The sequence below is a fragment of the Diabrotica virgifera genome, chromosome 2 (assembly GCF_917563875.1).
Source record: "Diabrotica virgifera virgifera chromosome 2, PGI_DIABVI_V3a".
NCBI lineage: Eukaryota > Metazoa > Arthropoda > Insecta > Coleoptera > Chrysomelidae > Diabrotica > Diabrotica virgifera.
The window spans coordinates 237,772,852-237,786,969 of record NC_065444.1 but is presented as its reverse complement, the minus strand read 5'-3'; the positions used below and the strand labels follow the sequence as shown (position 1 = coordinate 237,786,969).

The window sequence follows — 14,118 nt, the reverse complement described above, 5'->3', positions numbered from 1 at the left end:
AAAATACAGCCGAACCATATTCCAGTCCAATCAGAGAGTGCTGCAAGCACCTCTACCGGTTTCGAAACTTATTAGTCTCTCATCAGGAGGCACATATGCTGCTCTCCCTGATCCAACCAAAACAAACCCCAGCGTGCAGTCCCGAATTGCAACGAACGAAATGGCATAGATGCCCTAGCGGCAACTGCTAGCAAAAGACTAAGTTTTCACTCTAATGGCATATAACATATCCCACCAGAATGAAAACAATGGGAACCTTCTCTGGTTACACCTCCGAGGCTTCTACAATTTGCAAGCCATACGGATGCTGAGACTAAGGAAGATGAGGGAATTCTACAATTTACAATTCACGTCACATCTGCTCAGCGCGGTAAAGTTCCAACGAGACTGGTTCCCTTCATACTCCACACAGAGTAAATGTAAATCAAAAATGAATAACCATTTTCAATTTCGTTGCAAAACGAAAATACAGCCGAACCATATTCCAGTCCAATCAGAGAGTGCTGCAAGCACCTCTACCGGTTTCGAAACTTATTAGTCTCTCATCAGGAGGCACATATGCTGCTCTCCCTGATCCAACCAAAACAAACCCCAGCGTGCAGTCCCGAATTGCAACGAACGAAATGGCATAGATGCCCTAGCGGCAACTGCTAGCAAAAGACTAAGTTTTCACTCTAATGGCATATAACATATCCCACCAGAATGAAAACAATGGGAACCTTCTCTGGTTACACCTCCGAGGCTTCTACAATTTGCAAGCCATACGGATGCTGAGACTAAGGAAGATGAGGGAATTCTACAATTTACAATTCACGTCACATCTGCTCAGCGCGGTAAAGTTCCAACGAGACTGGTTCCCTTCATACTCCACACAGAGTAAATGTAAATCAAAAATGAATAACCATTTTCAATTTCGTTGCAAAACGAAAATACAGCCGAACCATATTCCAGTCCAATCAGAGAGTGCTGCAAGCACCTCTACCGGTTTCGAAACTTATTAGTCTCTCATCAGGAGGCACATATGCTGCTCTCCCTGATCCAACCAAAACAAACCCCAGCGTGCAGTCCCGAATTGCAACGAACGAAATGGCATAGATGCCCTAGCGGCAACTGCTAGCAAAAGACTAAGTTTTCACTCTAATGGCATATAACATATCCCACCAGAATGAAAACAATGGGAACCTTCTCTGGTTACACCTCCGAGGCTTCTACAATTTGCAAGCCATACGGATGCTGAGACTAAGGAAGATGAGGGAATTCTACAATTTACAATTCACGTCACATCTGCTCAGCGCGGTAAAGTTCCAACGAGACTGGTTCCCTTCATACTCCACACAGAGTAAATGTAAATCAAAAATGAATAACCATTTTCAATTTCGTTGCAAAACGAAAATACAGCCGAACCATATTCCAGTCCAATCAGAGAGTGCTGCAAGCACCTCTACCGGTTTCGAAACTTATTAGTCTCTCATCAGGAGGCACATATGCTGCTCTCCCTGATCCAACCAAAACAAACCCCAGCGTGCAGTCCCGAATTGCAACGAACGAAATGGCATAGATGCCCTAGCGGCAACTGCTAGCAAAAGACTAAGTTTTCACTCTAATGGCATATAACATATCCCACCAGAATGAAAACAATGGGAACCTTCTCTGGTTACACCTCCGAGGCTTCTACAATTTGCAAGCCATACGGATGCTGAGACTAAGGAAGATGAGGGAATTCTACAATTTACAATTCACGTCACATCTGCTCAGCGCGGTAAAGTTCCAACGAGACTGGTTCCCTTCATACTCCACACAGAGTAAATGTAAATCAAAAATGAATAACCATTTTCAATTTCGTTGCAAAACGAAAATACAGCCGAACCATATTCCAGTCCAATCAGAGAGTGCTGCAAGCACCTCTACCGGTTTCGAAACTTATTAGTCTCTCATCAGGAGGCACATATGCTGCTCTCCCTGATCCAACCAAAACAAACCCCAGCGTGCAGTCCCGTATTCTGGTGGGATATGTTATATGCCATTAGAGTGAAAACTTAGTCTTTTGCTAGCAGTTGCCGCTAGGGCATCTATGCCATTTCGTTCGTTGCAATTCGGGACTGCACGCTGGGGTTTGTTTTGGTTGGATCAGGGAGAGCAGCATATGTGCCTCCTGATGAGAGACTAATAAGTTTCGAAACCGGTAGAGGTGCTTGCAGCACTCTCTGATTGGACTGGAATATGGTTCGGCTGTATTTTCGTTTTGCAACGAAATTGAAAATGGTTATTCATTTTTGATTTACATTTACTCTGTGTGGAGTATGAAGGGAACCAGTCTCGTTGGAACTTTACCGCGCTGAGCAGATGTGACGTGAATTGTAAATTGTAGAATTCCCTCATCTTCCTTAGTCTCAGCATCCGTATGGCTTGCAAATTGTAGAAGCCTCGGAGGTGTAACCAGAGAAGGTTCCCATTGTTTTCATTCTGGTGGGATATGTTATATGCCATTAGAGTGAAAACTTAGTCTTTTGCTAGCAGTTGCCGCTAGGGCATCTATGCCATTTCGTTCGTTGCAATTCGGGACTGCACGCTGGGGTTTGTTTTGGTTGGATCAGGGAGAGCAGCATATGTGCCTCCTGATGAGAGACTAATAAGTTTCGAAACCGGTAGAGGTGCTTGCAGCACTCTCTGATTGGACTGGAATATGGTTCGGCTGTATTTTCGTTTTGCAACGAAATTGAAAATGGTTATTCATTTTTGATTTACATTTACTCTGTGTGGAGTATGAAGGGAACCAGTCTCGTTGGAACTTTACCGCGCTGAGCAGATGTGACGTGAATTGTAAATTGTAGAATTCCCTCATCTTCCTTAGTCTCAGCATCCGTATGGCTTGCAAATTGTAGAAGCCTCGGAGGTGTAACCAGAGAAGGTTCCCATTGTTTTCATTCTGGTGGGATATGTTATATGCCATTAGAGTGAAAACTTAGTCCTTTTTTTTAAAAATGTAAATATTTCGAAAATTATTAACTTTAGACCTATAAGACCTTATACAAATTTTTCATATTTTTAAATAATATATTCAAAAATGATTTAATATACAGGGTGTTCCATTTAAAAAAATAAAACTTTGGTTCATACCGTCGTTCTGACTCACCCTGTATAATTGAAAATAATTTTAAATTATAGACCCCTTTGATACACATTAGTTTTGTTATAGACATTTTTTTGTATATCTCATAGTTTAGCCGTAATCAAAGAAGACCAGAGGTTTGGCGCACCCTGTATGTACACCCAAAAAATATGCTATTTTGTATCTCCCTAGCCCTCTAGCGGGTTTACGGGTAGTCAGAAGTCAAAAATTACACCGGTTCTAAATCGGCCCTCACACCCTCTTGAAACAAGAAAAAAAATTCAGATCGGTGTAACTTTTCCACACACATACATACATACAAACATATCCACAAACATTTTCCCCTTTTTAAGTAAAAATTGGGTCATATTTCTGAGCTCCGTAACTTTTTAATGGTATAACCGATTTTCAAAATTAGACATCCGTTGGAAAGGTAATGATCAGTATTATCAGAAGCCGTAAAGGTCGGACTTAAATTTTTGAAATTTTTGGGAGTTTTGGGGACGAGAACGAAAAACAGACCCTAAATGGGAAGGGCCGTAAAATCCACACCCTTGGACCAAAATGGAGAGTTGACATATGGATGGTGGAGTCTTTTCCTAAACTTTAAGATGGAATTTGGTCCAATTTTCAATTCAGTCAGATTTAGAAAATCGAAAATTTCGTGTATATTTAGTGTCGCTTGTATTGTTGTTGGGGTTGTGCGCCACTGACGAGAACTGCCATTCTCTGGTAATAGAAACAGAACAGCAAATACAAAATATGTGATTGTACGTGATTGATGTGATCGTTCATGGGTATTCTTTCATTTTTTGGACTGTACTTAGTTTTAAGTATTGGTACAACGGTTTTGAATTGTGTGTTTTATTTTCTGTTTATAATTTTTTCATTTTTTTTTTATTTTTCTTAGATATTAAAAATGATAAAAACCTTCGATTTTCTATACTAAATGTTGATATCGTACAAAGAAAGTAATACGTAATATCTTTTATTCTTGGCATTTATACACGCGCTATAAAACACTAAAGATTATAGGGGACCAATCATGGTACGCATTAAAAAATCAACATTTACAATATGACAATTGTACTTAGTTTCCTTTAGAGAATAATTAAATGAGCTTTATAAGGTTTGACGTTTTTTGTTTAACTTAAGATTAGAAATCTTTAGTATATAAAGGTTAATGTCAAGGTAGGAAAAAATTAAACTGAATTTGTGACTGTAGCAGGTGAGACCAATGGTACTGTGGTTTAGGTCTTTAAATAACCATACGATCTTTTTTATATTGCAGGGATATAGATTGGAGAAATGTGGGTAAAATTGGTTTTAGTTCTAGTTGCTACCCAACTGTCCTCTGAGATTGTATCAGCTACTACATGTAAGTTTATTTTATTTTATTTGTTTCTTTATTACTGACATATTTTTTAATCTATTTGTCTATTGTATTCTTCTTCCTAAGGCAAGATATCAACATAGCAATTCTTATTTTAATTGCAGTAGCTCTAAATAGTCGATTAAAGCTCAGACTAAACCATTCCCTTAGATTTCGTAACCAGAAGGCTCGTCTTCTTCCTATATCTCTTTTACCTTTTATTTTGCCCTTTTTAATCAAACACAGCAGATTATAACGAGGACCTCTTACTATATAACCGAAATATTCAAGCTGTCGCCTATTAATTGTCTATAATTTCAGCCCTCTTATTAACCCTATCAAGGACTTCAATAGTGCTATTACTGTCTACCCATGATATTTTTAGCATTATTCTATAACAACAACATTCAAAAGCTTCTAATTTCTTCATCTCTAATGGCTTCAATGTCCAGGTCTCAGATCCGTAGAGCAAAATTGGAAAAACGTAGCAGCGCAACAACTTTATCCTTAGATCTACTCTTAGGTCTATATTATATTACATAATAGATGTTTCATTTTTACAAATTTTTGTCTTGCTATTTATACAGGGTGTTTCATTAATAATTGTCCATATAGTAACTAGAGAAACCTTAGCACAAAATACGAAAATTTAACCTAAAACACTTAAATAAAATGTGGTTCTTTACTGAGTTACAGGGTGTTTTATCTAAAAATTTAAAAATTATTTTGGCTCAGCATTTTAAAACTATTTGACATATACTTTTCATACTTGGCAGGAAGTATAGTTACTGTACAAACTACTAAATTATGTTAAACAAACGTTTCTGGCTATTACCAGAGGCGCACGACTGGGTAAAGTGAATGGTTGACCCTTTCCAAATTCTACGCCACTGGCGAAATTGCTATTTTAGTTCAATTTTTGGATTCTCCAATACTTTCTATGAAAATAATATACTCTTCATTCGTAACGATAAAGTCATTAGTTTTCGAGATCTTTGAAGTTAAAAATGAAACGACACGGTTATTTTGATTAATGTATTGCGTCGCTTCATTTTTAATTTCAAATATCTCGAAAACTGATCATTTTATCGTTACGAATGAAGAGTATATTATTTACACAAAAAGTATAGCAAAATCAAAAAATTACACTAAAATAGTAATTTCGTCACTGGCGTAGAATTTGTGAGGGGTCAACCAGCCACTATCCCCTGTCGTACGCCTCTGGTAGTAGCTAGAGACGTTTATTTATCTGAATTTAGTAGGGTGTATAATACCTACACTTTCTGCCAAGTATGATAAGGATACGCCAAATAGTTTTAAAGTACTGGGTACAAATAATTTTTAAATTTTATTCATTATGAATCATATCATAAATTAATGAAAATAACTGTGCCGTTTCATATTCAACTTCAAATATCTCGAAAACTAATGACTTTATCGTTAGGAATGAAGAGTATATTATTTACGTAGAAAGTATTGGAGAATCTAAAAATGGCACTAAAATAGTAATTCCACCAGTGACGTAGAATTTGAGAAGGGTCAACCATTTACTATCCCCTGTCGTACGCCTCTGGTAGTAGCTAGAAACATTTGTTCATCATAATTTGGTAGGGTGTCTAGTAGTCGCACTTTCTGCCAAGTATGAAAAGGATACGTCGAATAGTTTTAAAATGCTGAGCAAAAATAATTTTTAAATTTTTAGATAAAACACACTGTAACTCAGTAACCAACCACATTTTATTTAAGTGTTTTAAGTTAAATCTTCGTATTTTGTGCTAAGGTTTCTCCAGTTACTATATGGACAATTATTAATGAAACACCCTGTATACCGCTTTTAATCTCTTGTGTTTGTACTTCGTTTTGACTAACCAATATTTCTAGATATTTGTATTTGCCTTCCTTTTCTGAATATTATTATCTGGATATTATTAATATGGAGTGCCCCGTTGTCTTTTGGATGTTTTGTAATGATCATGATATCATGAATTTTGTTTTCGTTCATTTAAGTTCACTTTAATCTAATATATGGTACACTTTTCGTTCAGCAGTTCCAGTATGTTTGTCAGACTTTGTAGAGTTGAAGTAAATATGACAATGTCATCGGCATACCTTATACTATTAAGAATTTCACCATTTATGATCATCCCATCCTTACATTCTCCTAAAGCTTCTTGTAAGACGCCTTCGCTATATATATATATATTAAACGCCAGTGGTGACTATATACAGCCCTCTCTTACACCCCGAAGAATGTCTATTTCTTCCGACATTTGATCCTCAATTCTTATTTCGACTTTCTGGTTCTAATAGAAGTTTGAAATTAAGAAAGTTTATTATATAAAAGGTGAATAACGGCCTTCAGCCTTACGCTGTCAAATACAAAGTCAATCAAGGTCCATTGCATGCTTGTGCTTATTTCGTGATTTGTCTTATACAGCGTCTGTATACGATCTCCTGCTTCAGAAGCCTAGTTCACTTGGTAATAGCTTGGTGGTCAGGGAGGTACTGTCTCCTTGAGGGGTGACCTCTTTGACCTTCGGACACGAGAACACCCTTCTCCGGAAATCTCATATCCCTGGAGCTGGGATTTACTTTGGGTGTGTGTGTGTGTGTGTGTGTGTGTGTGTGTGTGTGTGTGTGTGTGTGTGTGTGTGTGTGTGTGTGTGTGTGTGTGTGTGTGTGTGTGTGTGTGTGTGTGTGTGTGTGTGTGTGTGTGTGTGTGTGTGTGTGTGTGTGTGTGTGTGTGTGTGTGTGTGTGTGTGTGTGTGTGTGTGTGTGTGTGTGTGTGTGTGTGTGTGTATTCCTAATGCTGGGGCCACAGTAACTTCTAATGCCGTTAATTAACGCATTATTTGACATTAGAGGTAGGTGTAGCCACGACTTAGCGCGCTAATTTGTTATTGCCATTATTAATCCCGTTAAACGTTAGGCGATAGATCGGGGGGCGGTTTCGACACAACAAAGGAGTTCCTACGTTACTTATCGCGTTGTTTTGGCTACACTAACGTTGTTTTAGTTATACGCAGCAAGTTCTAGCTTGCAGTGCAGCAGTGTAATTTGTTTTGTGAAATACATAGGTACCATTCTACGAAATTGGAGTGATGTAAAATAATAAATTCATAAAATATTAATTAGCACTCATATAATATTACAGCATAGCAGCTTCGACTTCCATTCTGAAATTATTTGATTAAGAAACGCGTTTTCCACTGACTACGCGCTAAACTAAGTGTGGCCAGTCACTTTAATGCGCAGTTTAATCCATCATTTCTGGTTTATAAATTAATACGATAATTAACGTTAAACGTTAAAGTTAGTGTGGCCCCAGCATAAGTGATATTTTCTAGTTAATTAATTTGGATAAAGCTTTTGTTGTTAGTTTCAGGGTGGTGTTGAATAGATTGGTGGCTCTATAGTTTTTCGTTTTTTTTTGTGACCTTTAAAAACATCAGGGTTAGTACTTAGCTTATTTTTCATTTTTTTGGGTACTTTGATGCATTGCAAAAATTTGATGAAGAGCTGTGCTAATTGATCTGACATCACTGTTCCACAATATTACAATATTTTAGTAGCTCATTCTATCCATGCCTAGAGATTTTATATTTTTTAATATTCTTTATTTTATTCTGGTTTATTAATTAGTTGTAAATGTCCAGTGTTCCTGGTTTGGCTAGGTTTTTTGAGTAGGTACAGCTTTTTCAAGTAATCTGTCCACGTGTTTATCTCTGTGCCTTTAACTTCTACAATTTCTCTCATTTCTTGTTTTTGTCCTCTTATAAATCTTCACATTTCCTTTTACAATCCGTAGAAGTCATGTTGCAGATCTTTTAAGAAGTGTTCCCATTGATTATTTTATGTTGTTCTAACAGGCATAATATGTCTCATTGCGAAGTCTCTTCAGTGGCGACGCGTGATTTTTCTAAAGTGTTACCAAAACCAGATGCAAAAAATCTTATTTAAAAAAAAAGAAGATATGGCTAAATGTAGGTGTATATAGCTTCAATAATATAATTTTGTTTATCACTTGAAACTCTCGAAAAAACAGTTGATGTTTCTTGATGGTCGCAAGATTTTTAATCTTTTTAGCAATTAATGTTAACAATTCCCTGTAATTGCCTCGATTGTCAGAGTCGTCGCAAAACCAAAACGGTTACCAAAACCAGATGCAAAAAATCTTATTTAAAAAAAAATGAAGATATGGCTAAATGTAGGTGTATATAGCTTCAATAATATAATTTTGTTTATCACTTGAAACTCTCGAAAAAACAGTTGATGTTTCTTGATGTTCGCAAGATTTTTAATCTTTTTAGCAATTAATGTTAACAATACCCTGTAATTGCCTCGATTGTCAGAGTCGTCGCCCTCAAAATGACCACGAAACGCTAATTCTTGTTTGGCCAAAAAACATACGGTATCTATTACAAGTGTGGTAAGGATATACCTATCAATTTTTTTTAATAAACTCATTATGTTTAGCAATATTTGCTTTAAAAGCTTGGTTAAGAGAACTTTCGATTCTTGTTTTGCCAAACTGAATCAAATTGGGTATAGAATATGGGTTCTACATCTTACATGTAGGCAACGGAGAAATTTCGTGTCTCCTTTTAAAAACTCTAAAACTATTTAAATCGTGAACCTGGTCCACCCATTTTTTCTGTAGAAAGCAGAAGACATGGCCAACAATACATTCTATTTTTCTTGCAACCACATAACCAAGGATTTTCACTTTTTTTGATTCCTTTTTTAAATTGTTTAAAATAGGTCTTTCATTTTCAATAGTCTCATTTTTTTTCTTCAAAATTATACAAGGATAATTACTTTTCAAGTATGTAGTTGGCCGATTACGCAGCGACACTCATCCATGGTTAACTGCACGCACACTTTTTATAGGTACCTACTGTAACCAAATTTAAATCTGGTAACAGGGCTACTGATATACACATCGCGCTAACGCCGGCGCCGTCGCCGTCGCTCCTTCAAAATTTTAGACACTAGCCGGTCCCGAGCGACAGCGAGGGTATAACCATTGTAACCAGAAATGAAACTGGTAACAGAGTATAATAAAGTGCAACTGAGTCACATAAACTTGCCAATATTTTCGTGTGTCTACGAGTAGTTGACTATTTACTGAATTAGGTACTATTAACACCTAATATAATAATATATTTATATTGGTAAAAATATAGGTACAGTCGGAAAAATGAAAGAATGCCCATGAACGAACATATAAAACACGCTGTATTTTCCTGTCACCGTGTCACAAAGAAAATTGTCCAGCGCAAGTACATGTAATAATTATTATTACATGTACTTGCGCTGGCCAATTTTTTATGTGACACGGTGACAGGAAAATACAGCGTGTTTTATATGTTCGTTCATGGGTATTCTTTTATTTTTCCTACTGTAAATGGAATTATTCATCCTCATAATATATTTATTTGCAAGATTTTTAACTGTTACCAATGGTAACAGTGATTACATGGACGCTTCGCCAGTGATTCTCTTATAGTTCTCATATGTATATATGTGGTAGCTTAGTATTCATGTACTCCAGATCGGCTTTTTTGTTTTCTTTACATTTTATTTTACTTGCTTACATAACCATGGCGTTTTGTTAAGGAATTTTTTATTCCTATTTATAGTCATTTCGCCGACAGATTCCTTTGAACTGTTTCGAATATTCGTGTTTATCTTTAACCAGTTTCTCCTCTGGATTGCAGCTGCCCTGGACAGAGAGGGGTGGAGACATCTTGAGGAGGCCTATGTCCGACAGTGGACAAATTTGGCCGTGTGATGATGATGATGAGTTCTCCTCTACTCCATCATCTTCCTCGATTCGGTTGCTGTAGATTGCTTCTGTTGGTGTTCTTTCGTATAAGTTTGTACTTTGTTGAGTCGTTTATTTCTATGATGTTAACTTGTTTCCTCCTAGTTTTATTTTGGTTGTAATAATAATTTCTAATATGTGCCTATTTGCACTATAGTTTTCTCTAGTAAGATTCCAACAGAAATAATTTACAGAATAAAAATACAAAGGGGAGAGAAGAAAAAATAATGTATATTGTCGCCTGTACTTTTTAATGTATACTGTCGGATAATTTGGTCGTTTTTCACTTTCATTTATTTGTATGGTTCTACGCAGCTCTATTTATTAATGCGATTTTTAGATAGTCTTCAAAACATACTAATTAATAAATATATACAAAACTAATAAAATTCCTTGAACCGTCTGATAATATTGTCCCAAATATGTATAAATTAAATATGAACAAGATAAGATGTCAAAGTCAGGGATTTAACTATTTACTATGTACAATAACGAGTAAACAAAGCGAATATAACATCAAACCAATGTTTACATTGCATAGAATTGCTCTGTAAAGTATCAAATAAATACGTAAAGTATAAAAAAAATTTGGATACCAACGACTTTAGAGCAAAATCCTGAAATATGTCGTTAGAAATCTCTAAATGAGTTTGTCTACAATGATTTAGAAAGATCTAACTTGTTATTTATAACTCCTTCTTTTCTTCTTAAAGCGGCGTCTTCCAATTGGAGGTTATATATCATCATTACTAGCTTTACTCGATATATTGCTGCTCTAAAGAGTTCTTTTGAACTGCATTTAAACTAGTCCCTTAAATTTTTCAATCATGACACTCTAGCTTCAAGAACAGCTTGACTTCGGTGAAGACCTACCTATGAGCAGACGTCTCATCGAACCACAACCCATTAGTGGGCCAGGTAGAACTCAAACTAAAAAAACTCATCAAAAGTAAACCTAAACAGAACCTGGATTATGACACTCTAAAAGACCCCGTCGTTCGTCAGAACGTAAGAAATGTAATGAGAGAAAAACTAAAAATCGCTAAACAACAAGAACAGAGTGTAGAACTAAAATGGAGTTATATCAAAGACGTCGTGCTGAATGCGGGAAAAGAACATCTGGGAAAGAAAACAAGAGTAAAAAATAAAGAATGGATGACTGATAACATTCTGCAGATGATGGATCAAAGGAGATTAATGAAGAACAGGGACGCGAAGAAATACCAAGAAATCAACCAAACAATTAAAAAAGAAATACGAAGAGCCAAGGAGACATGGATGCAAGAAAAATGTAAATTAATCGGGGAGCTCCAAGTGAAACAGGATCATATAAATATTCACCTAAAGATTCGAGAAGCCACTGGTCAATACAAGAGGAGAAACACACACCTCCTCATAAACAAAGACGGGAACCTGGCGACGACAGTTAAGGAGAAGCTGGTGACCTGGAGAATGTACATCGAAGAACTCTTCTGGGACTACCGAGGCAAACTTCCAGAAATAAATTGCATGACAGGGCCGTCAATACTAGAAAGCAAGGGCGGCTTTAAAACAGTCTAAGAATGGTAAAGCCACAGGTCCGGACGAAATACCCGTCGAACTTATTAAGGTGATGAGTGAAGTAAGCACGAAGGAGTTAACTGAACTGTTCAACGCCTTATACGATTCAGGTAATATCCCAGTAATTATCAACGTTTGTAACAATACCAAAAAAACGATCTGCGAAAACGTGCGAAGATGTCCGGACTATCAGCCTTATGAATCATGCATTTACGATTTTTCTTAAAATCGTACATGCAAGAATTTACAAGAAATGCGAGTCAAATGTCGGTGAAATGCAATTTGGATTCCGCGATTCCATGGGCACACGTGAGGCACTTTTCACCTTACAAGTTCTACTTCAGAGATGCCGCGATGTTAGTTGTGATGTCTATGCTTGTTTTATTGACTACGCCAAGGCATTTGACCGTTGCCAGCACCAGAAGATGGTCACCGCCCTACAAAGAGTAGGATTAGATGAGAAGGACATTCGGATCATCATGCATTTATACTGGAACCAGCGTGCTCAAGTCAAGGTCGAAGACCAGTTGACCGACCAAGTGAAGATTATGCGAGGAGTAAGGCAGGGCTGTGTGCTCTCGCCGACTCTTTTCAATATATAGGTACTCTGAGGAAAATTTTACTGAAGCCCTCACAAACCTAGAGATGGGAATCCGAGTGAACGGTGAATACATCAATAATATCCGCTACGCCGATGACATTGTATTACTAGCAACCAGCATAAATGATCTACAGGCCTTACTAGACCGTGTGAGAACTGTGAGCGTAACATACGGACTGAACCTTAATATTAAGAAAACTAAATTCATGGTTGTCAGCCGTGTAAATTTAGATCCCGGGGCACTAATGGCAGATAGCGAAGAGATCCAGAGAGTCGACAGATTCACTTACCTCGGAACTACCCTCAACTCATAATGGGACCACGCTCAAGAGATTAGATCCAGAATTGAAATGGCACGGTCTGCATTTATGTATCAAGCTGAGATCCTTGCTGTGCTGCAGTGATCTCAGTTTGGGAACAAAGATGCGGATAGTGAGGTGCTACGTTCTTCCGGTGCTACTGTATGGAGTTGAAGCCTGGACACTGACGCAAGCCACTGAAAAGCGGATTGAAGCCTTCGAGATGTGGATCTACAGGAGGATACTAAAAATATCTTATGTGGACCATGTCACCAACATTGAGGTCCTACAGCGCATGACAAAAGAAAAAGAAGTGCTTAATTTAGTAAAACAACGTAAGCTTGAGTACCTTGGCCACGTGATGCGGAACGAAGAAAAATATCGAGTTCTTCAACTCGTCATGCAGGGCAAAGTATTTGGCAGGAGAGGACCGGGACGCCGTCGTATCTTGTGGTTGAAAAACTTCCGACAATGGTTTGGGATAACCTCCGCGGAGCTGTTTCGCAGAGCAGTCAACAAAACAATGATAGCCTTGATGATCGCCAACATCCGGACCGGATAAGGCACTGAAGAAGAAGAAGATGACACTCTACTTTTTTATACTCCTTCCTTGCGTTAGATTCTCTTTTATTTATCAATCTTAGCAGATCATGTCGCTGTCTCCTTTAGTTGTGTTTATTATTTCATATTCTTTTCCCGTTTCTCGCAATACTACCTTGGTCGTTGTCTTGCGCGTTCGTGGTATTTTAAGCATTCTTTTGTAACAGTACGTTTCAAATAAGTTTGTTTGTACTTTGAGAGATAGCGCAAAAGGTGGAGAGTAACCATGGTTTCGGTATATATCCTATTTTGTATATTGCGTTAAGTATGGTGTATTCCACGAAAATACGACTGTTTTGGATTATCGCGACAACGAATATTTTATTGTGCAACATAAGAAGTACGAAAGTATTTTCCTCTAATAATTACTCCAATAAACAACAATATAATTTGCAATTTACTTTCGTTCTTCATATTTTGCACAGTAAAATATTCGATGTCGCGATAATCCAAGAGGGTCGTTTATTCGTGGAATGGGGGGAAAGGACACAACGGAAATAAAAGCAACCGCATTGCAGACCAGCTAGCTAGGAAGACAGCAGGCCTAAGACTCTTAGGGCCTGGTGATCTTTTTGGCTGGTCAACTGCAACAATCGCGGAAATTGCCAAATGTCACTCCCACACGCAAACCGTGAAAAGATGGGAAGAAGGGCCAGGTTGTAGATTTGCGAAGGTAACCCTAAGGAACCTTGGGAAGTCAGCATCAGAAAAGTACTTAATAATGACCAGGAAAACCTACGCTTGACAGTT

General features: G+C 37.5%; 1 protein-coding gene across 1 annotated transcript in view; it reads left to right on the top strand.

The window, feature by feature from the left end:
- Positions 1–4,210: 4,210 nt before the first annotated feature.
- The window catches only part of LOC114333850 (chitinase-3-like protein 1), a 48,172-nt gene continuing 38,264 nt past the window's right edge, over positions 4,211–14,118 (top strand). Inside the window, exons 1-2 of the mRNA XM_050644390.1 lie at positions 4,211–4,337; positions 4,401–4,487. Coding sequence (XP_050500347.1) covers positions 4,418–4,487 — 70 coding nt within the window. The 5' untranslated portion in view covers positions 4,211–4,337; positions 4,401–4,417. The remainder of the gene's footprint in view (positions 4,338–4,400; positions 4,488–14,118) is intronic.